General features: G+C 49.5%; 1 protein-coding gene across 4 annotated transcripts; it reads right to left on the bottom strand.

Annotated features, from left to right (window-relative positions):
- Positions 1 to 232: 232 nt before the first annotated feature.
- BRPF1 (bromodomain and PHD finger containing 1) lies at positions 233 to 25,660 on the bottom strand. 4 transcript variants are annotated; one of them, XM_020795423.3, is made up of 14 exons: positions 25,480 to 25,660; positions 20,294 to 20,903; positions 17,226 to 18,185; positions 14,213 to 14,414; positions 13,206 to 13,340; positions 11,856 to 12,002; positions 10,362 to 10,668; positions 8,803 to 9,108; positions 6,910 to 7,194; positions 4,814 to 4,961; positions 3,594 to 3,730; positions 3,360 to 3,478; positions 1,312 to 1,466; positions 233 to 1,122 (listed from the first exon to the last, which is right to left on the bottom strand). In XM_020795423.3, exons 2-14 carry the CDS (start codon positions 20,887 to 20,889, stop codon positions 939 to 941), a joined length of 3,681 nt encoding a protein of 1,226 aa, XP_020651082.3. In that variant the 5' UTR covers positions 20,890 to 20,903; positions 25,480 to 25,660; the 3' UTR covers positions 233 to 938. The 4 variants fall into 4 exon arrangements, with proteins under 4 accessions (XP_020651082.3, XP_020651084.3, XP_020651085.3 ...); XM_020795425.3 differs by having other exon boundaries at positions 11,874 to 12,002; XM_020795426.3 differs by lacking the exon at positions 13,206 to 13,340.
- Positions 25,661 to 27,518: the final 1,858 nt, after the last annotated feature.

The following is a 27,518-nucleotide window of genomic DNA, read 5'->3' as shown; positions in this document are numbered from 1 at the left end:
CTTAAGCACTATGGGGTGTTATATAAGCAGTAACACATTTAAACAGTACAGTCTAATGGTTGCAATAGTGCTAATCAGAACAACAGAGGTATTATAGTTCACTTGGCAGTTTCCGGCTGCTTTCTGATCAGGAATGAAGAGCGGTGTGCAACGCTTACAAGACTGTCACACTGGGGGGGGGGGGAATCCCCTCACCCTTTTATAGTAACATAAAGAGGAACGGACAAGTTGGTTCCAAAAGAGCCATTTTATTTTCTAAGAATCAATAGAGATCTTCTTCCTTCAAAATAAATACAAGTACAAATGCCCACCCGGCTGCAGCAGAAAGAAGAGCCGGATTCCTAAAGGGTTTGGGGGGGGGGGTCAGGCAGAGCCAAGTTCCAAAAAGCTATAGTATCAAAATGTGCGAGTGAAAAGACAGCGGCCCTGCTCTGCAGAATGTCGGTCGGGCTGGGCCAAGGAAAGGCTGATGTATCTTTGAGAGGTGCAATGATGCCAAGGACTGGGGGCGGGGAGAACGGGAACCAGGTTCTGTATGTGTGGGTATAGAGCAGCCCAAATAATTTACATTCTCCCACTATAGTACAGTATTTTACAACGGCCTAGAGCCTCAGGACCCAGGGCGGAGGGGGGAGGGGGCTTGTCCTCGGGAGAGAGATATACAGGCAGCTGGGTCTTGCTCACGCAGCTGGTCAGGGCGATGCCAGATATGGAACAAGGAAGGGCAGGCTGGCACAAGAGGTAGGCTTGCCCACGTGGAGGGCGCAGTGCTCTGTGGGTGTGCCCAGCACACTACAGGGGCCGTCGGGTGCTCTGCACGTGCTCCTGCGGCCTGGCCAAAGGCCCAGGCGTCTCAAGGCTGGAGCTCCCCACCGCCCTCTCCCCCGTACAGTCCAGCTGCACAAAGCGAGCACCCAGGGCGGGAGCCCCTCGGAGGGTCAGTCGCTCTCACTGGAGTCACTGCTCTGCTCTCCTTGCACCTTGTTGCGGTGCTGCATGGCACGATGGTAGGCGATCTGGACAGATTTGCGGATGTTTGATTTGCGTCCTTCCAGCATCTTCTCCTTGTCCAGGTCCTGGTTTACACCCAGGGGCACGAGTTTGGTGCGGGGCAACCACTGCCTGCAAAAAAGAAAAAAAGAAATAAGCAAAACTCGTAACAAGAGGTCTCCTGAAAGGACAGGACCACTCCTGTCCCAAGCTCCACTCCCCACCTTCAGCATGGCAACTCTCCCATCTAGTCTTGACTCAGCTGTGACCCAACAGGGCAGCCCCATTTCTGTAGCTTCCAGAGACAGGCAAAGTCCTTACCAGGTACGTTTGTTGTCAAAGAAAAGGACCAGGTAGAGATGCTCCTGTGCTTCCTGAGTCATCTGTTCTCCCAGCTTCAGCACCTCCAAGGGAGGCACAGGAATGGGGACACCGTGGTGGAACATCCCTTCCCGTGGCATCTTAGGATCAATGATCTGCCAAGAGAAGAAGGGGAAAAAATTGGGCACTAGGGAACGGCTGGATAGCTCAGTAGTTTAGGTCTCTGGCTGCGGAGCTAGAGGCTGAGAATTCAATTCCCCACTGTACCTCCCTGGCAAGGGGTGGACATGATGATCCATAGGGTCTCTTCCAGCTCTGCAGTTCTAAGATTATTATTTCATTCTGGAAGGAAAGCCACCCATATGGAAAAGTATTGCAGACATGCCCACACAGAGGCAGGACAGGCAAGCAGGTTTGTGGTCTACGAGCAGAGAAGGGGCTGAGAATTATGGCAAGCTAAGACAGAACACTGGAATTAGGCAACTTGTCCCAGTTTCACTATGAAGCTCACCAAGTGGTCGTTTGCCAGTTGGTCTGTCTCAGCCCAGCCTGCATACCATGCCTTGACCTTCTCAGGGATGGGCAAATAGACCTTGGCTTTAGTTGCAAACAGCCAGGGTAATCCTGCACTGGAGTTTTAAGGGTCATGTGCTTAATGTACGGACCACCAGTTGCTCACTCACAGTGCCCATACATGGATAATAGAGTGAATTTAGAGTTAACTCCTCCCCAACTAGCTTTTCTGGATTCCATTTTTTTCCTCCAGCTTACTTGAAACACATTTCCTGTATATGGTGTAATAGAACATAACAGTTTACAAAAATGCCAGATTCTGTGCTCTGCATACATAGCTACAGCACTCTTGTCTTTATAACTGTACAATGTGGGTTTAGAAAAGGGCGAAGCTGAATGCTATCCAGTGTCTGCTGGCGGACAAGTGGGGGAACCAGCAAAAGGTGCTGACGGGAGAACGCAGGCCTATACAGTGGTACCTCGACTTATTAACTTAATCCGTATTGGAACGATGTTCGTACGTCAAAAAATTCGTAAGTCGGAGTACCATTTCCCATTGAAATGCATGAGAACGGAATTAATCCATTCCAGCATTTCACAAGGCAAAAAAGCAGGAGGAATGGGCTGGAAATTCCAATTTTCCGCCCTTTCCCCCTGCCTTTTCGGCTTTGGAGGTCTCAAACGGCTTCCTCCGATGTCGGGGGGAAAGCCCTTGAGACCTCTGAAGGTGCTGATCGCGGCGGCGGGGACCCCCAGGGAGGTCTCCCAGGGCTTGCCCGGCACCATGGGAGACCTCCCTGGGGGTCCCCGCCGCCACGATCGGCGGCTTCAGAGCTCTCAAAGAGCTTTCCCTCGACGTCGGAGGAAGCCCTTTGAAAGCTCCAAAGACAGGGAGAAAGGGCTGGAAATTCTAACTTCCCGCCCTTTCTCCCTGCCTTTTTGCAGGGAGCCATTTCTGAACGGCTCCGTTGGCAAAAAATGGCACTGACATGCGAACGGAGCCTCGTCCTCGTTTGTAGGTCGAGCTAGGTTCGCAAGTTGATGCCAATTTTTGCCAATGGAGCTGTTCGTAAATCGAAAAGTCCATATGTAGGGCCATTCGTAAGTCGAGGGTTGACTGTATAGTGTTTAGGCGACAAACTCAGGAAAGAGAGGCACAGCCATGTGAAAGTGAGGATTTTTCATGCCTTCATCCACCCACTCCTCAGCTTTAAAAAATATTCCCCTTCTCTTAGAAACCCTTAGTTTAAAAAAACTAAGGAATAAATTTCTGCTGAAACTGCTGGGTTTACATTCGGTAGCATTTTCTATGCTCCAGGGTGACCGTGGCCTGCTGAAGTTCTCCTAGTGATCTGCCCTTGATAACTTCGAGTCTTACTCTTACACTCCCACTGCACTCGGCAGAGTCATAGCCTCACTGTCTGCTGTCTGTGATTTTGAAAGGTTCCCAAGTACCCAGTCTGCAGTATCCTCAGCTCTTTCGACTTTCACAGGTGTTGTGTGTGTATATATCCTGTATATTGCTGTAAACTCACCAGGGCTGGATAAGATGGATAACCTCGGCATTTGGCCCACACCAGGTCCAAGGCATCCAGAGGAGAGTCTTCATCCTCAGACAGCCACCCAGCTGATCGGCCAATGCTCTTGCGCACCACTGTGCAAAGGCACAACAAGAGAGCAGAAGGGAGTAATTGACATTCTTCTCTCTCTCCCCCTTCCCCCCGGTCTCTGGACAAGAAACCCAGAGGAAATGATTCCCAGATACTTACTGCCATGGCCCACCCCTCGGCCAGCACCCACTGAGTAAGACTCATTCTCTGTTCCTGACGAGTCTTCACTGCTGTCCTCTGGGAAATTCACGCGGGAAAAAGAGGGCTTCCCTCTGCCTTGTTTGGAGGGAGTAGTGCTAGGGAGAGAAACGGAATTAACCTTGAGTGCCTAGACATTATCTTCTCCAGAAGCCTGAACCAGAAACTCCCCTTAAAAAGCATTCATAACTGAGAGGTGAAGTAAAAAAGGAATGATGCCTCCACCCTGAGAAGCCTAGGAGGAAGTGACGGTGAGAACAAAGTGCTCCAAAATCTTCCCACATTAAGTGTCAAGAAATCTTGCCATGAGAGCTAGGAGCGAGCATGGCTAACAAAAAGAGGGCTGAACGGAGTTTCTCATGGGGGCATTTAGGGAAATGACACAAAGACAAAAACCTATGTGTGATCAAAACAATGCCTGTTTAACTCAGCATCCTGCTTCCTACGCTAGCCAAACACATTCCTATGGGAAGTCCTGCCCATTGCGGGTGCCACTCAGCTCCCTCTGGAGGTAGCATAAAAAGCCATCATAACTTGTAGCCACTGATAGTCTGAACATACAAGAATCTCTGAGGTCCCCTTACCTAACACCCCCCCAAACACACCTGCATTTGGAAGGGTATCTGGAACTAAATTACTTTGATTTCTGGCCTTTCCTTGGACCACTTAAGAAAAACAAACAAACTAAAATGACATCTACTAATTTGCTCCTAGCTGGCAAGGGAATGTGGTGTGCCTAAACAAGTGTCCAATTCTTCACGAGGCACATCTAAAAGATACAAGCATGCCTGTAGGTGTGTGAAGATTTTGTGGCAAGTGCCTGGGTCTCTATGAGAGAGGATCACCTTCCGTCTTGACAAGGACAGGTGCCCTTGCCCAAGCCACTGATTTACGTAAATTGTTCCCTGTTCAGTAGGCTATCTGGAACATACACATTTGTGTGTATGTGTGTGTCAGAGGAAAAAAAGATTTTGAGGCTGCTAGTGTATGTCTCTCTCTGTGTGCTTGTACACATCAAACACGATGATCCCTGGTGTTGCACAGGACAGACTTCAAGTCTGCCGCCAGAAAACCCCCTCTTTTTTTGAGGCTCTTCAGCCACCCCAACCTGCTCTGTACTCTCTGATCGAAAGCCCGCAAGGTCACTGCCGCCTCACTGGCTGTTTGCGAAGGGCTGGTACCTGGTGCGGTCAGAGGCGGCGCTGCTGCTGCTGGTGCTGCTTGACTCAGAGTCAGAGCTGCTGCGAGGAAGGTTATAGTCACTGCGATACACCAGGAAACTCTTCTTGACCGGCTGATTGCCACTGCTGAAGCCATTGGCTGGCAGGTCTGGAGAAAAAGAAAGTGGGAGAGAGACAGGAACAGAGAGGCCATTGGCTAAATCAGAACAGGCACCAGCCAAGGTTCTCCCATTTGAACTCACCAGGTAGGCAAGGATGTTTTGGGTTTTTTTTTTGTTTGTTTGTTTTTTTTTTTTTTTTTTTGCTGACCACTGACGAAAAAAACAGGTCCTCAAAGGCTAGATCTCAACACAGATGCATTGGTTGCATTCAGTGTCTGTGCCAAGGTTTGACATTTTGTATGTACAGAGTGCTAAAACAAGAGAAGTCTGGAAGTTGAGTCATGGCAAGTGGACTTTCTTTCTTATTAGGCTGAAATGTTTCGATACTTGTTCAAGTAGCTTCTTAAGTCTGAGGAGAGCTGGTAGGAGACCCCTCAGACTGAAGAAGCTACTTGGATGAACAGTGAAACATTTCAACCTAATAAGAAAGAAGTCCAGTTGCCATGACTCCTCACCTGGATGACTGAGAATCTTCACAGAAGTAAAATAAGTGTATACAAAATGCAACATAGGAGAAGTAGTGGATGCCTTATTGCAACAGGGTAGGATCCTAGTGTGTGAAGTGTGAAGGCAAGAGGAGAAGGGGACGTCAGAGGACGAGATGGTTGGACAGTGTCATCGAAGCTACCAACATGAATTTGACCCAACTCCGGGAGGCAGTGGAAGAGTGGAGGGCCTCGCATGCTCTGGTCCATGGGGTCACGAAGAGTCCGAAACGATTAAATGACTAAACGACGACGAGGATCCTAGCATGCTTAAAGGAGGCAATAGTAAGGCTGTTGCTGAAAAAGCTCTCCTTAGATCCCGCAATACTGAATAACTATGGACCTAATATCCCATTCTTGGGCAATGTTCTGGAGCAGGTCATGGCTTCTCAGCTCCAGAGGTTCCTGGAGGAGGCGGATTATCTAGATATTTTGCAGTGGCTTAGGCCCTTTCTGGAGGAGAGAACTCAGAAGGTGGCGCTGGGGGGGGGGATTCCAGTTTGGCACACTGGCTGCTGGCCTGTGTGTGTGTGTGTGTGGGGGGGTGTCCCTCAGGTTCTGTTTTGCCTCCTATGTCATTTAACATCTACATGAAACCACTGCCTATAGAATGCATCAGGAAACTTCAGCAGGTCTAAAACCGCAGCCAGATTGCTAACTGCAGCTGGTTACAGGAATCACATAATAACCCCCCTGTTACAGCAGCTCCACCGGCTGCCAATCCGTTTCCGGGCAGAATTCGAAGTGATGGTTCTAACCTATAAGGCATTAAACGGCTTGAGCCCAAGCTACCTCAAGGACCCCTCTCTCTTTATGAGCTTGCTCACATGTTAAGGTCATCAGGGGAGGCCTTCCCCTCGCTCCTGCCATCTTCACAGGAAGAGACAAGCGGATGTTGCCTGGAATCATTCCAGCAATGGAATTGGTTCCATTGGTACCTTGATACCCAGATGAACCCACATGGATAGGATCACACTGACATTAACCCATTTGGCGACCACCACAGATTCACACTACCAAGGAGTGTTGCATAGTTTTACAGTGCTCTGAGGTCACTCATTGTTCAAGTGCCATGTCTTCGACCTTTGACTTTGATACATGGCCTCTGATTTGTAAAGAAGGTATTTCCAGCTTTCTAGTCTGAACTATTACCGGGGGGGGGGGGGGGAGAAAAACCCTTTCAAATCTTGCTTGCTAACTCACACTAGAAGGGAGGCAGACTAGAAATGAATAGGGTCTGCAGAGTTCATTTGTTTGTTTGTTTGTTTGATTTATACACCGCCCATCTGGCCTAAAAGACCACTCTAGGTCTTCCTATTGCACATGTGCAATTAACATATTCCTCCAAGAGGGATCCCTCCCCCCAACACACACACACAAGGGAAAGGACGACGGCTCACACACCCCTGGCCAAAGCCCCCTTCTCAGCCAGGCTCCAGGCGTCACTCACCAAGAGGTCCATCGTCAGCAGATTTGTCGCTATCGCTGTCCGAGCTGGAGCTGGGGCGTGGGCTCCTCCCCCTCTTGCGCTGCCGCTGAGAGCCCATGATTGGCAGCTGTGGGGGCCCCACTGGGCTGTTCCCGTGGCCTGGCGCAAGCTGGCTGTCACGGTTCTTGGGTGGACGCCCAGGACGCTTGGGGGGCCCGGCCGTCTTAGGATTCTTCTTGGAGAAAAGCACGGAAGTCCTTCTGCCCACTTCTTGGGCTTGGGTGGAGGAAGAGTTGGGGCCAAGGCCTAGGATTAAAAGGGGCAGCATTTGCTCAGGAAAGGAAGTTCAGCATCTTCATGCAGTATCTTTCCCAGGCACAGCCTGGAAAAAGTAGTAGTTGTTTTGTTAATCACAGCTCCCAAAATCTCACAGCGGCTAAGCTGACTACCAGAGTCTGGGAAACAGGGTAAATCTGATTTAAATCGAATTGATTTAAATCAAATTGATTTACATCACAATTTAAATCACAGTTTAAATAATTATGTCTTTAAAATGGATTTTTAAAAAGACTGAAATTTAAAAATCATTTTTTAAAATTTACATCATGATTTAAATTGTGATATAAATCAAATTGATTTTTTAAAAGTCATTGCTTTTTATCCTCCCTGCTGGAAGCTATCATCCAAAAAAGGCCTTTTTTCAATGTGCTGGATTCCCAGGCGGGGAAGCTAAAGAGACTAGTTTTAAGGAATTGTCCACACTTTGAATTGGTCACTCTTCTGTCACTCCTCCCACCTGTGGGAGCTACCCATAATGACAGACGGACAAGCTACAAACAAAGGAAACTCGGCAATTTCCTTTCAGTATACACTTGTGTGTCCCATTTTGACACAAGAGTCCCATCAATACCAAAAAAAGTGGGGGGGGGGGGCTGACCCTTAAACCCCATGCAATGTGGAAACCCAATCTCAGCCCTGCTTTGCACAGCCTCCCAAACACACTTCCAGGATCTGGACCCCGCATGGCTTTTGAAGAATTTCCCCATCACATTGCTGTTTAACACTTAATTGTGCTCTTCAACACGCTGGGAAGCAAAAGATGGATTTGGACGAAAGCGACCCAGTGTCCACTCAGGTCACATACTGGGTGAATATTGGGCACTGAATAGGAGTAGAGTCAAGGAAGTGGTATATTATACCTAGAGTGGTATAATATACCAGATGGGCGGGATATAAATCAAATAAATAAATAAAATAAATAAAATAAAATAAAATAAATAAATAAATAAATAGAATCTCAGCTCTCCTTCTTTTCCTACAGAATCACGTAAGAATCTGCAGGATCAGAAGACGGTTCAGAGGTGGGGGAGGCCAAGGCCAAATCCGGCCCCTCTGGAGGTCCCAAAGAAATCTCCTGGGGTCTCACAGATGGCTATGCCCTTTTCTCTGAAACCCCACTATTTGGGGGGTCCCTCTGCTTCTGTGTGGTGTTCCTCTCCAATCCCAATCCTCTCCCAACCATTACTGGCAGGAAGAGCATTACACTAAAAAAATACACTGTTGTTTCCGATTCTACCCTTCTGCCTTTGGCCCTGCCTGTTTATGGGACTGCGGCCACTGTCACCCCCATCGAGAACATACGCGCAGCTGCATGCGGCCTTCGTGCCGACAGCTGTCTCCTCAACCTTGGGCTGGTCCAACACGGCAAAGACCTGACCGTCGACATATCCTGGTGTGTGTTTGTTTGTGTGCCTGTGCAAATCCTCTGAAAATGCAGGCGTTCCCCAGAACAGCTCACCCCAATCTTAGAAGACTCTGCGTATAACAAGAGGAGCCTCTGGCCGGGGGCGGGGGGGGGAGGAAGGAGAGGGGGGCAAGACAACTCCATGCAGCCGAACCCCACCCGCAACCAACCTTTGCCGGTTTCCTGGCTGCTGCTCTCTTCAGCGGCACTGTCGGTTTGAGTGTCCTTCTCACAGGGGTTATGGGTGGGCAGAATGATGCGGGCCAAGGGGCCGTGCCCATCCCTCCCCGTCTCCCGCTGGTGGGCCAGTTTGCGCCGCAAGGCCGTGATCTCCTTCTTGATCATCTTGGCCCGCCGACAGCGGCCTACGCTCTGCTTCCCGGCGCTCACCTCGGCCAGGCGCTCCAGCAGGAGGTTCAGCTGATCTTCCAGGGGCAGATGCTTCTGGTTCTCAGAGAGCAGCAGCCGTTCCTCATCTAGGTCAGGAAAGAAGGAGGAGACTGTTCAGGGTCCTTCATGAGTAGGTCATGTTGCTACTGAGCAACGAGGCCCAAGAAGCCAGGCCAGGCCGTGAGAAGTGTCCTGCAAATGAAGTGGCCGTGGGCTTAGTTGCAGGCCTTCTCTCCGTCCCCCAAAGAAAGGAGGAAATGCAGCTGGATTGAAGTGAACCCGCAAAGGAGGTTTCCATACGCTGGGAAATTTGAATTAACTCCCAGTAATTTCTGTAGAAGGGACGTGGTGGCACTGCAGGCTAAACCGCAGAAGCCTGTGCTGCAGGGTCAGAAGACCAAGCAGTCATAAGATCGAATCCACGTGACGGAGTGAGCTCCCGTCGCTTGTCCCAGCTCCCGCCAACCTAGCGGTTCGAAAGCATGCAAATGCAAGTAGATAAATAGGGACCACCTCGGTGGGAAGGTAACAGCGTTCCGTGTCTAAGTCGCACTGGCCATGTGACCACGGAAGATTGTCTTCGGACAAACGCTGGCTCTATGGCTTGGAAATGGGGATGAGCAACGCCCCCTAGAGTCGAACACGACTGGACAAAAATTGTCAAGGGGAACCTTTACCCTTTACCTAATTTCTGTAAACTTTTTAAAATCATTGTCACCTTCCACGAAACAGATTCCCGCATCCTGATTTGTGGTAATAAAATGAAATTAAAAATCTATTCCATTTCTCCTCGTGCCAGGACTGGGGTGGGGAGGGGTTCTTCTATTAAGTAACCAACCAGAGGTGCTTTCTTGACTGCCAATACTTTAAAAATCTGTTTTTGTCTTCATCCTTTCCTCAAAGGGAAGAAACACCTTCCTTTTCAGGTGCAGGACAATGTCTTCAAATTCCAAGAAATGAATGCACATATTTTTTACATAACGCAGCATCTGAGCTTCTCAGAGGCATACATCTAGCTTACTGGAAACAAGATTCGACACTGGCCAAAATCTTGTTATTTAGTACAGTCCATAACACTGGAGTAGGCCCACTGCATCAATGGGGATTTGGTGAGTCAATTTCTCCTTTAGTTCCATGGATTCAAATGGCCTGACTCTAAATGTGACTTACTTTACCTAAGTCACAGTTAGCAGAGGCCTGTCTGAATCAATGGAACCTTTGGAGGATTTGACTCCATCCATGGAACCTATGGAACATTCAATGGACTTAAGCAACAGGGTTCTGACCACTGGATGGACCCCTAACCTGGTCTCTTACATGTTCTGTACAAGTGACTAACCGTTCTCGGTGCTCCGCAGAGGGGCCTCATCCCCAGCCATGGGGAAGTGCATGCCTGTCTCAAAGTCAATGCCCATCTTTTCGGCTTGCCGGCGGGCCTGCCGGAGCACGGCGCCTCCTTGTTCCCGCAACCGGACCGCTGCCCGGTAGAAGATGGTGTCTTTGGCATTGTACTTCAGGCAGTTGCTGACAATCAGATTGAAGTCCTCCTCAAACTCGTCCAGGTTCAAGTAGCGATAGCTCTCTAGCTTCTGCTTCATGGTGTAAAAGTCCATAGGCTTCTTGATGTGGTCCAGGTAGTCCGGGACCTGCAGTGGACAGAGAGCGGGGCAGCTAAGAGACTGGGGGCCCATCGACCCGGAGGAATCCCTGCTCCAAGGAGAGAAAAAGTTAATGCAGTCCTGAATACAGAGGCCCCTTAAAGCTCTTGCCCATCCTGGGGCAATCTCCCCACTTAAGAGGGGTACTGCCATTCAGCGTGGGCACACACACACCCCTGCACACTTCAAAGCATCATCCACAACCCTCCGCAATGGGAACATTGTTAAAAAAATGAATTCACCTTCAAAAATAGAGGACGGCCCATTTTGAGAGAGACTCTGGCAGAGACAGCCTGGTCCAATCCACCTCCTAATGGACAAGCCAAACCCCCTTGAGCCCTGATCAGCAACACAGGCGCCCCGCCCCTCCTCTGTTCACCAGCCATCCAGAGTTCTCAGTCTCTCTAGCTCAGGTATACTTGGTGCTTTCTGGATGTGCTGGCACTGGAACTCCTGTCATTTCTTTCAGAAGGCATGATATGGTGGACGGCTGCCCCGTGCCTTCGCCCTGTGTGGATACCCATGCATTATCAGAGACTGGACAAGTTACTCTTTTCATTTAATTATGTATTTTACACCACCCAGAATCCCCCAGGCAGCAGGATTCTGGATAGATTCTGAAGCTGTCACCCTGAAAAAGTCACTTTTCTAGGCTGTTCCTGTTATCTCAGCATTGATTTCCTTAGGAAACATGGCCTGTTTCAAACATTTTCTTTTCATGAAGGGATAGATAGATAGATAGATAGATAGATAGATAGATAGATAGATAGATAGAGAGAGAGAGAGAGAGAGAGAGAGAGAGAGAGAGAGAGAGAGAGAGAGAGAGAGAGAGAGAGAGGAGATGTGTTGCTGAATTCTTTTCATTCAGGCATGAACCGCCAGGTGGTTTGGACTACAATCCCTATAATCCCCCACCACTGGCCTTGTTTGACGGACCTTCTAGGAATTGTGAGTCCAAAACATTTGAGGAGGGAGGCTTCTTTGCCCCTGTTTTAAGCTAACACTGGCTTTCTACACTTCCTCCTTCCCTACAGCTCTGTGGGCAGAAATATTCTCTAATCCTGGACAAGAAGATTTCTCTGTACAAATGTGCAGGACCAGCAAAGTTGCAAGGCCAGCCTCAGGGCTGGATGGGAACAGAGCAAAGTATAAATTGGGGGTGGAGGGGTTCTTACTTCGTAGAGTTCTGTTACCTCAGACAGCGGGACCGGCTGGCTGAAGATATTGCCCGTGTCCTTCTCCTGGAGCTGCTCGAGCGTCCGGCGCAGGAGAATGAGGAAGGGGGTCAACTGCATCTCTAGCGCCACTTGCTGAATTTTAATCTGGAACACAGAAGAGAGGCGGGGGGGGGGAGAGAAGTGTCACTGAAGGTTTGGCTAGCAGGAGGACTCTGCCATCCCTGAGTGGGGGGACCCCTGAAGTAGCATGGGGTTAGGCAGCACAAGCAACTAGGAAGAGGGGCAGAGATCAGAGGGCCCCCCCCCCCACTGCTCTGAGGAGAGTTGGGGATAAAAGGGGACAAACAGCAAGCACCTGGTTTTATCAGTTCCTCAGGCATTTCACTCCCATCCCTCTGCACTGTTTGACAGGAAAACTCCCTCCCCTCGAGACTCCTGAAGGGTGGATTCACGTCCCTGCAGCCCCCAATCTCCCACACACCCCCAGTGGGCTTTCCATCCTTATGGACCATTTCCCACATTCTTCCGTCTGACGTGAAACTCCTGGAGGCATCAGCAAATTCTAGTCTTAAGAGTGTGCATGCTCTTGGCTTGCACAGGACGCCAGCGTATCCACTGGCCTAAAGGTCACTCCGAATGAATGGAGTGCATGTTCTTGAACGGGCCTGTTTTCCCTAGGAACTGTGCACCACAAGAGACATTTGGTATGGTAAGTTAGCTGTTACTCTGGATGCCTCGCCTGTGATATCCCCAATAAGACAAGGCCCTGATCAGGCACACCTCTAGCTCCTGCTTTGCTCCAGTAGGGTTGGAACTCAGCCTGGGAAGGGGCTCTTCACTCTCCGGACACAAGGGGCTGTGCCCAGGAACCGATGGCTACCAGCTGGCAAGCAGTAATCATTGCCTAAACCACCCACCCCCACCAATTTCTTTGGCTTCTCTCTTTTTTTTTTCATTGACAACTTCCCCAGCAGGGCTTCTATCCTCTCTCTCCACATTCCACAGGGAAGCCTGGCACTCCTGATTTATTTTTTTGTCTTGGAAATGTTGCTCTTTTTTTTTGGAGAACAACTCCCAGAATCCTCCAGCCAGCGCTGTCAGAGAAGAGAAGGGGGGTCTGGGAACAGCAGAAGAAGAGAAAAAAACAAAAAACATTTTCCCCCAATATTTTGGTCACTAGGCCACCCTGCAAAGTTCAATTGTTCCCCTGCTCCCCCTTTCTAAAGAGTCCCATGTTCCCCTCCTAGATACTGTGGGGGGGTGGGTGGGGGAGTGTCCTTCCCTAACCTTTCCCAGGGGAGGAAGCCTCGGCCTCCCCCCGGCATCTCCCTTTCCCAGGGTGGTTACCGTCTCTCTCTTGAGCTTCTCCCGCTTGCGAATTAACTCCACCAGCAAGCGTGCTCGTTCCAGGTCGTGGCGGAGGCGCTGCCAGGATTTCAGCTGTTCTTTCAGGGCCCAGTTCTTATCCTCTGTGTTATCCCGCTGCAGGAACATCAGAGTCTATGAGAGGAAATGGCAAGCCTTCCCCCTGCCTTGCTGCCACTGGTTTAAGGAGACCTGCAGTGAAATTCTGCCAGACTTTGCTGCTGGGAGCTGAGGCTTTTTTGGAGGGGGTGCGAATAGCAGAGTGAGGGCCACTTTGGAGGTCTCACAAGAATGGGTCTCTCCTTCCTTCCAAGCAGGCGAAACGAAGGAAGGAAGAGGCAAGAAGCTTCTTTACACAGAATGCCACCTCCATGCCCAGCACAGTCTACTCTGATTGGCAGCAATTTCTCCAGGGTCTTGGAAGAAGAAAAGGGCTTCCCAATTCAAGCCAAGCCTCCCAAGCCCTGGGTGAGCAGTTGTGGCACTCCAGGCATTGTGGGCTTGCAACCTGCTCCAATCTCCCCCCCCATCAGCTGTGCTAATGGGAGAGGAAGTCCAGCAACGCTCAGAGGGCCAGAGTTGTCCACCCAAACAGCAAGAACTGAACCTTCGACTTGCCAAAGAGGGCCTTGAGCGGATTCAAGTTCAGGAGGATGTGAATTTCAGCAAGAAGAAACTCACCCATCTCCACAACCCGCCTCCTCCCTCAGACACCCCAGACTGGGGGGGGGGGGAATCCCTCACCAGAGCTGGCCACAAAGGAGAGCCTCACGCTCAGCTTCCCCCCCCTCCCCAGAAAACAACAACAACAACCCCATGCTCCTTCAGCCCACTCAACACCCACAAGCAGAGGAGGGCCGGGCCCATGGCCTTCTCCTCCTGAGCTGCACACAGACAGACACAGCAGCCCCTCCTCTCTGCTCTTCCTGCCCAGGCCACCCACCCAGCCCGCCTCTTGCCTTGCCCCCAAAGCTCAAGGGAAACCACACCTGCTCCGTCTTGGAGACAGGAGGAGGAGGAGGAGCCGGCCTCCCGGGCTCGCAGTTCCGATGCGACTGCAGGTGGGTCTGGAGCCGGCGCAGCAAGGGCACCCCATTGCGGGACTGCCTCTTCAGGGTCCAGTAGCTGTGCAGCCTCTGCATGAACTGGCTCTTCCTCTGCATGGTCAAGCGGTTGGTGATCTTACTCAGCCTGGAGGGAAAAGAGGGGAGAGGGTCAGCCGGGCGCCACAGCACAGGGTACTCGGGGCAGGACGGCCTGAACAAGGCAACGGCCCACCCAATGGTAATGCAGTGGCAACCACAAAGGAAACACCTCATCAGCGGCTTCTTTCCTGTTTCCAGCACATAGGCTTGCAGGCCCACCTTCCAGCAGAATGCACACTCTCTGTTTGGGGAATGAAGCTTTTCCCCCTCACGCACCAGGCGGACTGACACTGTTTATGCATAGAAGGAGAAGACCAATTCAACAGGGGTGTGCCAAGGAAATATGGGGAGTGCCTTTGTTATTGATCTTGCTGCCAAACTCTTCATGAGAATGGTTAGTTCCGTTTCATAGGCGATTAACACATTTCTGCTCTGGTCCTGTTCTCACAGAGGAAGAAAAAACAAAACAAAAAGGAAAGTGTGCTGCTTATATACTGCCCCCTAGTACTTAAAACACTTTCTGGGTAGTTGACCAACCTCAAAAGAATGGAAAGCTGAGTGAACCTTGAGCCAGCTACCTGGGACTGAACCCAGGTCATGAGCAGAGTTTTGGCTGCAGTAACGCAGTTTAGGGACGTAATGGCGCTGCGGGCTAAACCGCAGAAGCCTCTGTGCTGCATGGTTGGAAGACATGCAGTTGTAAGATGGAATCCATGCGACGGAGTGAGCTCCCATTGCTTGTTCCAGCTTCTGCCAACCTAGCAGTTCAAAAGCATGTAAAAATGCGAGTAGATAAATAGGTACCACCTTGGTGGGAAGGTAAGGGTGTTCCGTGTCTAGTTGCACTGGCCACGTGACCACGGAAACTGTCTTTGGACAAACACTGGCTCCATGGCTTGGAAACAGGGAAGAGCACCACGCCCTAGAGTCAGACAACACTGGACTAAATGCCAAGGGGAACCTTTACTGCAGTTTAACCATTGAATCACAAGGCTCCAAAGAAGAGTTAAAAAGAAAGGAAGGGAAGGAAGGAAGAGGACCATCCTTATCTATAGAGCTGTTTGCTAATGACAACACCAGTACAAGGGTCCTCTCCACCCTACCCCATCCCAGTTTACAAATGCTTGCTTTACAACCCCTTGCTTTTACAACCATTCCAATACTAGCTTATACGTATTCACGGCCAGGATCTGGCAAAACCTTCAGAACACAGCCAAAGAACCCGAAAAACCCACAACAACCACTAGTTAATACCTTCAGTGTCCAAAACTCATCTTTTATGGCCACTGTGATCACCAGTGCAAAATGGCACTTAGAAAAATTGGACAGGAGTGCCCAGCAAGCAAGCATGGCAGCAAGAAAGCAGAAGGGATTGAGAGAAGAAAGAAAACGGCAGGAGCCAGTGAGGGAAAGTGGGGGGGGGGGGGAGGAAGAAGGAAGACAGGAGATGGTTGAATGGGAATACACAGTGTCATCAAGGTGGTTTGCGGCAGACGTGGCTCCAGGGTGCTAATCCAGGTTGGCACAAAAGTAAAATGTAAAGCCTTTCACAGGGAAAGGAGTAAGAGAAATCTTATACTGTATATTATATGCATTACTTCACAGAACACAGCCCAAATGGTTTAAAAAAAAGCAGGCAGTGGTCAGGGTTAACAGCGACTGCCATCCAACAGCCTCTGAAGGCCAGAGCATGCCAACTCCTGGGTTACAGCACTGAGGAAACCTTCAGATGCCTGCCATACTCAAACCCCAGTTCCCCTTCAGAAGTTTGCGGTGTGGCCTTAGGCAAGTCTTCCTCAGCCTACCAAATCTCATAGCTTATTTAGAAAAGCACTATGCCACAAAGTCCCCGGCAAGACAGAAGATGTATTTATCTGTTTATTCAAGACATTTATATTCCGCTCTATGTCCCGAGATCTCAGGGCAGAGTACAACAATTAAAATGTAAAACAACTGACTATCTTAAACCCATTCAAAACCATTCCGAAACTGCAAAATTAAAACAACAACAGTAGAGGACCCTCCATCTTAAAACCATGATCCTTAATCCCAGAAGGCTTTGGTGGATGATTATGTTTTAAGTTGGTGCCAAAATCAGGTTAGTGTCAGTGCCAATTGAGTCCCTAAGGACTCAACTGGCGAGAGAGTTCCATAACTGCAGCACTACAGCCGAGAAAGTGTCTCCAGTATAAAGGAACATTCTCCATGGTGGGACATGAATGGGATAAACAAACATGTAGGCTTGCCCTTAACAATGTCTTCACAAATACTCAAAGCCGTCTGTATTAGGTGACATTGTTGTTGTTTTTTTAAATAAACCCAAACCAGTCTACTGTATACGCAAGTTTTGGGATTGATATCTGCAGTGCTTGAAATGTTTACTCCTGCCCTCAAGGCCAATGAACTTGGAATTCTCAAGCTAAGCTCTACAGACTTGCCTGCCTAAAACCTCCTCCTGCTCTCCCAAGATGCTGCTGAGGACAAACACAGTGGCTGACATCCTCTTACGCAGTTGTACAAACAGAGTAACTCTCAGAAGCGAATTGCCATAAACTAAGAAATCTCTGTAGTCATCATCTGTTGCGTACTGAGTTATGTGACTTGGATTGCAACACGTAGTGCCAATGAAGATGTCTTAACTTACAGCAATTCGTGTCCCATTTGCCTAACTGCAAACAGGATTTCAGCCGTTGTTGGCGAGAAGGAAACTTACAGAGTTTGGATAAGTCACCTGCTTAGATTACAACTCCCAGAAACTTCTGGGAATTGTAGTCCAAAAGAGGGATCTGGAAGATCTGCCATTCTTGGCATTGTCAGGAATCTCGAGTAACAGCCTGGGGACAGAGGGAGACCCTACCTGTGGGGAGGAATGCAGGGCACTGACACCACTGGAGCAGCTGCTCTCTTCTCTGCCAGGATCTTCCTGGCCTTTTTCATTTTGATTCGGGACTTGGCCTTGGCCTTCTTCACCTTCTCTGAACTCCAGCCTTTCCCATCCTCTTCCTCTTCCTCCTCCTCCTCCTCTCCTTCACTGTGTGAGAGGGTGGGCAGGCGGCGCATGGAGCCAGGCGGCGTGTGGATGTCACAGTAAGCTGTCTTGCGGACACTGAAGGAGGTGCCGTTGGCCCCCGTCTCCCGGACTGGCTCCATCTTCATGTAGAGCACAGCCTGCTGAGCGCAGGTCACGTGGAAGGCCGTGTAGCAGTTAGCCTTGTGGCACTGGATGCAGGCCCCCGAGCCTCGCTGCTTGCAGATGTAGCAGGTCAGCTTCCAGCGAGCGGGCGGGATGTGCTCTATGCTGTCAATGGGCTCCAGGAAGACTGTGTTGGCGAAGCAGACCTCAGGAATCCAGAGGGCGCACACCACGTGGGCCCAGCGCCCATCGTCCGTCTGTTTGAAAGCGCCCCCTTTGTTGGGACACAGGGCGCAGTCCACGGCCCGGGAGGGCGACTGGAGGCAACGGCGGCAGAGCCACTGGCCCTCAGGGATGTAGGGGACGCCATAGCACTCCTGGTGCACGGCCAGGTTGCACATGTCACAAAAGAGGATGACGTTGCTGTTCTGACACTCCCCGTCGTTGCAGATGCAGCACACGGCATCCTCGTCCACCAAGGCATTCGGGTCGCCCTTGTTGTGGCTCTCAAAGTAGGACTCCTTCTCCAGCCGGTCCATCAAGTACTCAAAGATCTCCTGGGGGATGGGGCTGACCCCTTCCGTCTTCCGCCGCTCGTTCATGATGTCCAGCCAGATATAGTCTTCTTCATCCATGTCGTACTCAACCTCTTCATCCAGCTCTTCCGCGGACTTCTCAATGTATCTGGGAAGGAAGTGGGGGAGACAATATGGATTCAGCAGCCAGGAGGGACTGAAGACAGCTCAAGACAACTGAGCAGCTCCAGCATCTGCCTCCATGCTTAGGCCTGAGAAAACAAGCATGGAGGCAGACGCTGGAGAGTCTATAGCTCTGTCAACCATTGCTGCTTCTCTGCACCAGAGAAGTAGAAAAGCTACTTTTTGGACTACAACTCCCAGAATACCTCAGCCAACGTCTGGCTGGGAATATTTTGAGATTTGTAGTCCTCCTGAGTGCCCCAGCTTGCTGGCGGGGGTGGGTGGTAATGTGTAGCCTGCATAATTAAATTGTAAACCACCCAGAAAGTGCTTTAAGGGCTATGGGAATGGTATATAAGCAGCACACTTCGATTTCTTTTATTTATTTTGCTTTTCCTGAGCTCTGCTCCGTGCTTCACTCATCTATATAGTTATGTTATGTGCTATCTAGTCAGAACTGACTTATAGTGACTCTTAAATATCTTACTTTCAAGTAATATCTTACTTTCAAGTAAGTGAGATATTTAAGGAGTGCTTTGACTGGTTCTGCTGACTGGATGGCTCAGCGGTTTACGTATCTGGCAGCGGAGCCAGAGGTAGAGAGTTCAATTCGGCACCGTGCCTCCTGAGAGCACAGCCAGCCTGTGTGGCCTTGGGCAAGCTGCAGAGTCCCAGGGCGCCCCTAGAAGATGGGAATGGCAAACCCTTTCTAAAGTATTCCATACCTGGAAAACCCTGAAAAGCATTGCCAAAAAAAGTCAGAATTGACTTGACAGCACAAAATTGTTATTATTATTTACTAGTCCTCCTCCCTCAGTGAGTTTCCACAGCCAAGCGGGAATTGGTCCTAGTTCATCACTGTACTTGCTATCTTACACTAGTGACCTATCTGTATCAATCTATGTATTTATAGGTTTATTTATATTGATAGGTTTATAGTTATACAGATCATACTTTTAAAAAATTATTTATTTTATTTATTTGATTTATATAAAAATCTTAGCCTTAACTATACAGAATGCTGGTCTTTACAAATTACAAACAATCTCCTCCAATTGTAGGAGTATACCGATTAGCCATGTACTGTACTTGGTATCCAAATATTAAGACCTGCCCATAGACCTAGAGCAACCACACACTACTTATAACCCGTGTTATTCCATCTTAAATATATACGATGACTGAGATGCTCTCTTCCTGTTAGTATAAGCTAAGCAGCGACATAATTATCTTCTTCTCTAGGCTGAGCACTGCCGTTGATGCCTTCCAAGCCCATTTATTTCTGCTCATCTTCACTCCGGTGTGTGAAAGCTACAACCCTCATGATGCTTTTGAACTCTAATGGCCAACAGCCCCAGCGAGCCTAGCCAGCAGTTAGGAGTGATTGGTCTCCCTGCCCCCAAAGCATCTGGAGGCCCCTGATGCTTAACCCTGACATAAGGCAAAAGACTTCCCTTGCCACTCTATGAACATCCCTTGTCTAAGGCAGAGATGGAGATCACGTGGCCGTCCAGACATTGTTAAACTACAACTCCCATCCTCCCTAGTTAACACAGTTCGTTACAAAGAATGACACAATTGCAATCCAACAACCTTTAAAGGGCCAGTTTTCCTCCACTCTAGTCTAAGAAAATTCTGCTACTCCAGATGGCTGAGCCAGACAGACAATCAGAAAAACGTTCTCAGAGATCAACAGAGTGTACTTTTCTGAATCAGGAGGATTTGGCAGGGGGTGGAGGGACAGAGGAAGGAGAATCAACCTGCAGGCCACAGTATTTTCTTTCCACTTTCTGTCAACACTGGATGGGAGTACTGGAAGAAGCTTTCTTCCCAGGGAGGGAGACTTCCTGCTCATTTCTTCACTTTGCCCTATGGATACAGACTGCCTCGCTTGTCTAGCTGGGAAAGGTGTGGACAGCAGAGACTCTACAAGAGAGAAGGATAAAAAGGTGCACCAGCACTCGTCTCAAGCACATCCGGATGGTTCCCCCTCCACTTGAGATACTTCCGATTAAATGACTCCGCAAAGCCTTTTGAGCCAGTTCCGTGATATCTCGCTCCCCCCCTCCCCCGGCAACACACCACAAGTCATACCTGTAATAGGAAGTGGGGCGAGGCGGAGCATCGGGCGTGTCCTGGTCCAGCTCACGGTATACAGCCTCCGGAAGCTTAGGTGTGTTGCCCGCAGAGGCACTGTGGTGGTGGTGATTGGAGTCCTTGCGTTTCTCCTTGTTCTTGTGTTTGCCCGCTTTGGGGGCCACAGACGGGGTTTCCGTGTTCTCCTTGTTGCTGTTGTTCTCCGGGGCCTCCTCAGGGGCCTCGTCGTCCTCTGACACAACGTCCAAGTTGTCAAAAATGCTGATGCGGTGCACGCGGCCATGCAGGTCCACCTCCACCATGCGCTGAGCCTGAGCATAGGTCATGACCTCACGCCCCGGGGACTGCGACGTCTCGGAGGGGCTGGGCGACTGCTTGTTGGCCGCCCGGCCGTGCCTGCCCTTCTTCTTGTGCTTACGCAGTGGGGTGCTCTGGGGAGGTGGTGGGTTGTCATGGTCATAATGGTACAGGTGATATTCAATCCCGCTGTAGCTCTTGTAGATTTTGCGACAGGTGTCCACCGGACATTCGTAGGGCGGCTTGGTTGCCCGCAGGTTGTGGCAGAAAGTCTTGACATCGAAGTCCACCCCCATGGTGCCTCCCAGCTCTATAAGGAAGAGGAATGAACAAATAGGGAAGCGAAGGCTAGCACACTGCACAAAGACTAATAACCAATCCCCTTGCTCAACAGATCCAAATTGTCTGTACAGGGGAGGGGAGATACAAGCCTCAAAGAACAGACTCTCGGCTTGTTAAAAGAATCTGCCCAACTCCCAGACTGATTGAATACAGTAGTTCCCAACCTTGGGCAACCCAGATGTTCTTGGACTGCATTGCCCAGAAGCCTTCACCACAAAGTGTGCCGGACGGGGTTTCTGGGAGTTGCAGTCCAAGAACACCTGGGTTCCCCGAGGTTGGAAACCACTGATAAAGCACACAGAGATTTGAAAGACAAGCACACACCAGGATGGGGGTGGCAGCATGTCAGTCTCAAACTGCAGACTGGTGGCACTGGCATCACAATATACATCAGAGATTGTTGCACAAAACTGTGTACATTGCAGTACTTCCATTATTCTTTAACAAGCATAATTCTCCATCCTGTCTCTTCTGTTTTACTGCTGAACCATTCAATCAGCAACAAGTGTAACAGCAATATATGTAAAATAAGTAAGTAGAGAAGGGAGGTCAGTCCATTGAAGCTAAATCCTGCTCACAATATGTTCCAATATGTTCATTTGCCTAGGCAGAGACCAGAACATCCTTTGGTTGGCCATTTGCCTAACCCTTTCCCTTTCTTCCTAGAAGTTTCCTTCTCCTAAACCTCCTCATATTATTTGTTCTCTGTTGCCTGTAGAGTAGCAGCTTTGTGGCACAGCAGCTAAACTACAGTACTGCAGTCAAAACTCTGCTCATGACCCACTTTAATCCCAGATAACCAGCTCAAGGTTGACTCAGACTTTCATTTTTCTGAGATCAGTAAACTGAATACAGTACGCAGCTTGCTAGGGATGGGTGGGGGTGCAATGTATAATCTGCATAATTAAATTGTAAACTGCCCGGAGAGTGCATTAAGTGCCATGGGGTAGTACAGTATATAAGCAACATGTTTTGCTTTTTCCATTTTGCTACCTCTACTGTAACCCAGCCTCCCTGAAATATCTTTGATGACACAGACCTGGTACATTTGCCTTTGTTGTTGTGAATATGCAAACTGTGAAGGGAAGACACACAACACCAAACATGCAGCAGGATGTGCATGTAAGCCACAGCCTCATGCCAATTCTCTGGAATCGGTCTAGCAAATTTGAGTGGTATATCTTCTCTTCATGCTATGGTCACCACAACAGATACTAATGATGTCATGTGAAGGGTAAAGCCGCTTTCACCTTTCACAAATCCCTCCACCAAACGCAAACTGTAAGCTCTCGAGGCAAGGGATCCTTCTCACTTTTATGATCTATTCATGGCCTAGCATATGGCTATCATGAATGCCAACACCAAATGTTTAGCAGCTGTCAGGCTGAGACAGGAAGAGTCCGAGTTTGGGAATATCAGCCATACCCAGAGTAGTCAAGGTACCTCTACACCTTAACTACATAGGCTGATAACCTGCTCATTGTTATCCAGGTTCTGGTAATATCCTCTTTGTTGTTTAGTCATTAAGTCGTGTTCAACTCTTCGTGACCCCCATGGACCAGAGCACGCCAGGCCCTCCTGTCTTCCACTGCCTCCCGGAGTTGGGGGTCAAATTCCTATTTGCACTGTAATGCTATTGTAATTGGGGGGTATCCTTGAAGATTTCTTAGAAATTCTCTTGGGAGTTTTGACACAATGGCTCCAGTCTCCTCTTTTTCCAGGCATAATTCAAGATTCCAGTGATCAGCTGACAAAGCCTCACATGGCTTTGGATCCAAATGCCTCAAAGACTAACATCTTTCTTTGGAAGCCATCCATTCTTCAAGGCCACCTCCTTCTGAAGTGAAGTGGGTGGGATGCCAGTGGCGAGAGAGACACCATCCTGAGCGGCTTGCCTCGCGCTGGCTCTGAGGCTTTTCAGGACTAGTTAAGGACTTCCATTCACCTTTCTTTTCAATATACATTTTCAGATCCATTTTGATGCTGGAGCGTTATCTATTTTATTAACATTACACCTATGCTACTGCTTTCATATTTACTGATGATGCTTTAAAAAAAAAAAACCTCTACGCATCTGTGAGAGCCTCTGGACTAAAACAAGGGTTGTAAATATTTACAACAAAATAGAAGAAGCCACCTGCCCCACGCCTGGCTCTTGTCATTTACATACAGCTCTCTCTCCAAGGAACAGTCATGCAGGGAACAGGTTTCAAGGTTGAGGAAAGGTGGGAGAGTGGTAGAAAAATATCTGGTTGTGACCCTGCCGTACAAACCCTATTACAGATGCAACTCTCACAACATCTCACCAGTCATGTAGGAAATAGGTATTTCAGGATAGGCAAGTGGAAGAAGAATAAGAATAAGAGGGGATGCCCATATATGGCTACATTACCCTGCTGCAAACCATATAGCCTGCCACTCATCCTGTGGTACCCCACTAACGGCAAAGGAAGTGAAAAGTAAAAGGGAGGAGGTCAGGCCTTTTGTAACAGAATGATCATGCCAGTAATAGCAGTGACTAAGTGTGGGAGTGAGGGAAGGACTTTGCCAGTCCACAACCACTTCTTGCTGATGTGAACTCTACACACTCGTCAGATGGCCCCTCACTGATCACAGGACAAATTTTTAGAGACAGAGGAAATCTGGTTTGCCCTTATCAAAAGGCCCTCACCTCAAGGGCACAAGTCTCAAGAGACAAAAATAAAGAGGGAATAGGGAAAAAATGGAAAGGAGCAGAATACCAGTTTATTATCTTGTTCTTCCAAATGCACATCTCTGTATTTTGCTCCTATCATCTCGTAGTGTTCTGATAGCTGCAGAGGAAATAACTAATACAAGGTGTCAAGCAATCTATGTGACACTGACTCCCTCAGCATTACAGGAATCAGACTGTACTGGGAGTGAAAACAACAGTGTGTATGCATGCACACACACGCATATGTACATACCACTCATTATTGCTTGTTCCTGCTAAATTCACATTGCCCTCCTCAGTGTGAAAGTACTCACATGTGTGAGGAACATGGAACTGAGGGAAAACAAGTGAAGAAGGATAACAATAAACTCACAAGACTTTTCTCTAAACTAAGTAACTCCTACAATGACCTCTTCATCTCTGGGGCATCCTCTGCTTAGGCAAATTATAGGAACAAGGAAAGATAGGACAGGAAACCGGATATGCCACTCAATACCCTATACCTCTGGTTCTACAATGCTTCTCTCATCCCACAATATGCAACTAGTTTTAGAGTGAGTCTTGACCACAAGAAGGGGTTTTCAAGCCTCCCACTTGGCACCCTACTTTTGCCATCTATATACACTTGTGGTTTTTACAGAAAATAGAAATAATGAGAGAGTGAACAAGAACTATGACGGAGAGATGTCAGCCTACGCACTTTCCTTGTTACATCTTTATAATGCACAGTGTGAGGCCAGGACATTTTGCTGCCTGAGGCAAATGACAAGGTGACAATCCCCTCCATTCCATCTACAGAAGACAGCTGGATTAACAGTTCAGTTTTACTTCAGCACTGGCAACAGGACAGCATCCTCCCCCCACACCTGAGATCAGCAGGCTAGTGTCGGGGTTGGAGGTTCAGCTCCATCCTCAATGAATGAATGAATGGCTAAGGGCTCTGAAGGAATGGCTGGGTGGCCATTACCCTCACTCCGGCATCTGTTGCCTGAGAAAGATACCCCACGCTACCTACCTCACACTAGGGCCGGGGCTGGACCAGCAGCTATGTAGTAAGCCACAGAGGGCAGCCAAGATGCTACCAAAAACATCGCCCGCCTCCTTTCCCACCTTCTGTAGCTTCAGGAAACAAGCAAGGCAGAACTGGCCCAAGACCGGACAAAAGGAAACCAGCCTGCACTCTTGAACACACACCCCTGACTTAAGTCAACCCAACACTTGCCCAGCCACGTGTGCCTGGGAGCTGCAGGGAGAGGAAGCAAAGGAGGAAGTTGGCAGGGACTCTGATCGCAAACTGCCTCCTCTCGGCCTCCCTTCGGAAAGAGAGAGAGAGAAGACACACGGGAGGTGTCAATCCAGACGTGACAACCGTGGTTCATACAAAATGTTGACCTCGCCCTGTCTCCCTATAGGGCCTGTAGCTGTAAGGAAGGGGTTGGGTAGGTGGAGGGAAGCAACCGGGGGTGCGTGTGTGTGTGTGTCACACTGGCTCCCATCACACCCTCCCTCGGCACCCTCTGTCTCTCCGGGCCATGGATCTTGAGCAAAGGGGGCTCGGGAAGGGTCGGGGGGGGGGGGAGAGAGAGAAAGGAAGGCGGCGGGGTGGACCGGAGGGCAAGCCTTCTTCCCACCGGCCCCCAAAAGAGCAGCACACGGCACGACCTCCCCCCCCTTGAACTTGCCCCAGCCTGCCCTTGCTTGCTTTCTTCCTGCCCGCCCCCCCAAAAGGGCGAGGGGGGCTCCCCTTTCCCTTTCCCGCGGGAAGAGCCCTGCCTGCCTTTGGATCCCAGGCCGTGTTGCAGCTCTTCCCTGCCCGCCTGCCCGCCCGCTGCCTCGCCCGCTTTCTCACCGAGCCCGGCTCAGGCCCCAGGCCGCCGGTGGCTTCGAGGCTGCAGGGCGGAAGGGCCCATGGGCCCCCCAGGCCGGCGCGGCCCGGACAATGGAGGAGGAGGAGGCTCCGGCGGCGGCGGCTCCGGCGGCAGCGGCAGCACCAGCAGTCGCTCCTGCGCGGGGAGGCCCCGCTGGAGTAAAGCGGCTCCTTGGCAACCGCACTTTCGCCACGGCCGGGGCTCGAGCCTTGCCAGACCTCCTGCTCCCTCTCCCTTTGGGGGTATATGCGTGTGTATGCCTGTAAACGCAGAGGAATATTAAATCCCCTCCGCCTCCGTCCCGTCGAGACTTAAGACACCCGGAGAAACCCAGCGCCCACAACCCGAAGTCGAATCTGCCAGCGCGAATCGCAAGCCTCGGCTGATGTCGCAAGCGGGGTTCTCTCTCTCGCGCGCGGGGGGGGTTGAGTTGCTGTTCAGGACGCCTGGGTCCTTTCCCCCCCACCCCCAAAGCTGAATCTCTGCCCACCTACATACACCCAGCTGTTGGGGAAAGGGAGTCTCCCTTTGGCACGGATTAGGGGAAGGGAATCCCCCTGGCACGTGAGGAAGCGGTGATCCTGGGGCCATTTCAGCAGTGGGGGGGGGTGGTTTTCCCTGCGGTAGGCAGTAAGTAGGGCGTTGCACAATGAAGCCTCTGGCAGGTCCCCCCCCCCTCCCCGGGCTCGGAGTGTGTTGACTTTCTACTTAAGAGACGTCCCGAAGCTCAAAGGGTCAATTTCCAAAAACGTCGCAGGTGCACATGTTTCGTTTCCCACCGGGATCACTTCCCTGTATACATGTTCATGTAGGAGTTTTGTGGTGGCCATTCATTCGGGGTTATGTGCACTTATGGATTTGTTTTCCGAGTGCTCAAAGTACTTTGCCTACGTTGTCTCAAAAATGTTTATGGGGAGGCCAGGATTATTCATACGTGGCTAGTGGGTTTGTGGTAGAACCACATAGGTGAGATTCGAACCTGTGACTTTTCCGGCACACAGCTCATTCTTTTTAATCTTTAGTCTGAGAAAGAAGTCTCGTTGCAATCATTAATATTTACTACCCCAGAGGGTTGTGCTATTATCCATGATCATACTAGAGAACAATAGATATGGCAGAACTTAGAAAAGTTAAGTGTTTGGAATACAGGGTCAATGCTGATTGGGTGATTGTGGGTTGTTGTCTCTCAAAAAGTGTATTTTTCAAGGTTTGAGCTATGATATACTCTGCACAGGCTCAAAGGCACAGCTTGCCTTCAGTTTTATTATGTAGTATAGCTATGCTTGCAACACCTTTCCAGCCCATGGCGAACCTTACCAAACTTCAGTGGTGTTGTTAGGTGCTGTCAAATTGCTTCTGTGATCTTCAAAAGGTCTTCTTGGGTCTTGGGGATTCAAGCTTGTGGCTTCATTTATTAAGTCAATCCGTCTTCTTATCTTATTCTGATGACATTTAGTGTCAGCTAATAATGTTTAATGGTATCTATTTAATTTATAGGCCGACTTTCTCCAGATTGGAGGGAATTAAGAAGGCTCACAGTGGTTGTTCTGGGTTTTTCGGGCTCTTTGGCCGTGTTCTGAAGGTTGTTCTTCCTGACGTTTCACCAGTCTCTGTAGCCAGCATCTTCAGAGGACAGCAACCTGTACTCTGGTTCAGAGTACAGGCTGCTGTCCCCTGAAGATGCCGGCTACAGAGACTGGTGAAACGTCAGGAAGAACAACCTTCAAAACACGGCCAAAGAGCCCGAAAAACCCAGAACAACCATTAGATCCCAGCCGTGAAAGCTTTCACGAATATAAGGCTCACAGTGTTTGAAATAATGCAATTATTCTTAAATAATAACAACAGTAATAAATCGGTGTTAGAACTTTTTAAATTCAGTGACTCCTGTAGACCAGAAAATGTTGATTAGACATTATAAGAAAGAAAAACAACTGTCAGTGACTGAGATATTATACGCATTAAGATTAAACAGTGTTTATGTAATTCCCAGTGGACAGCTACTCAGAGGCTATTGCAA

Source organism: Pogona vitticeps, chromosome 2 (genome assembly GCF_051106095.1).
Source record: "Pogona vitticeps strain Pit_001003342236 chromosome 2, PviZW2.1, whole genome shotgun sequence".
In the NCBI taxonomy this organism is placed as follows: domain Eukaryota; kingdom Metazoa; phylum Chordata; class Lepidosauria; order Squamata; family Agamidae; genus Pogona; species Pogona vitticeps.
This window is presented reverse-complemented; position numbering and strand designations above follow the sequence as displayed.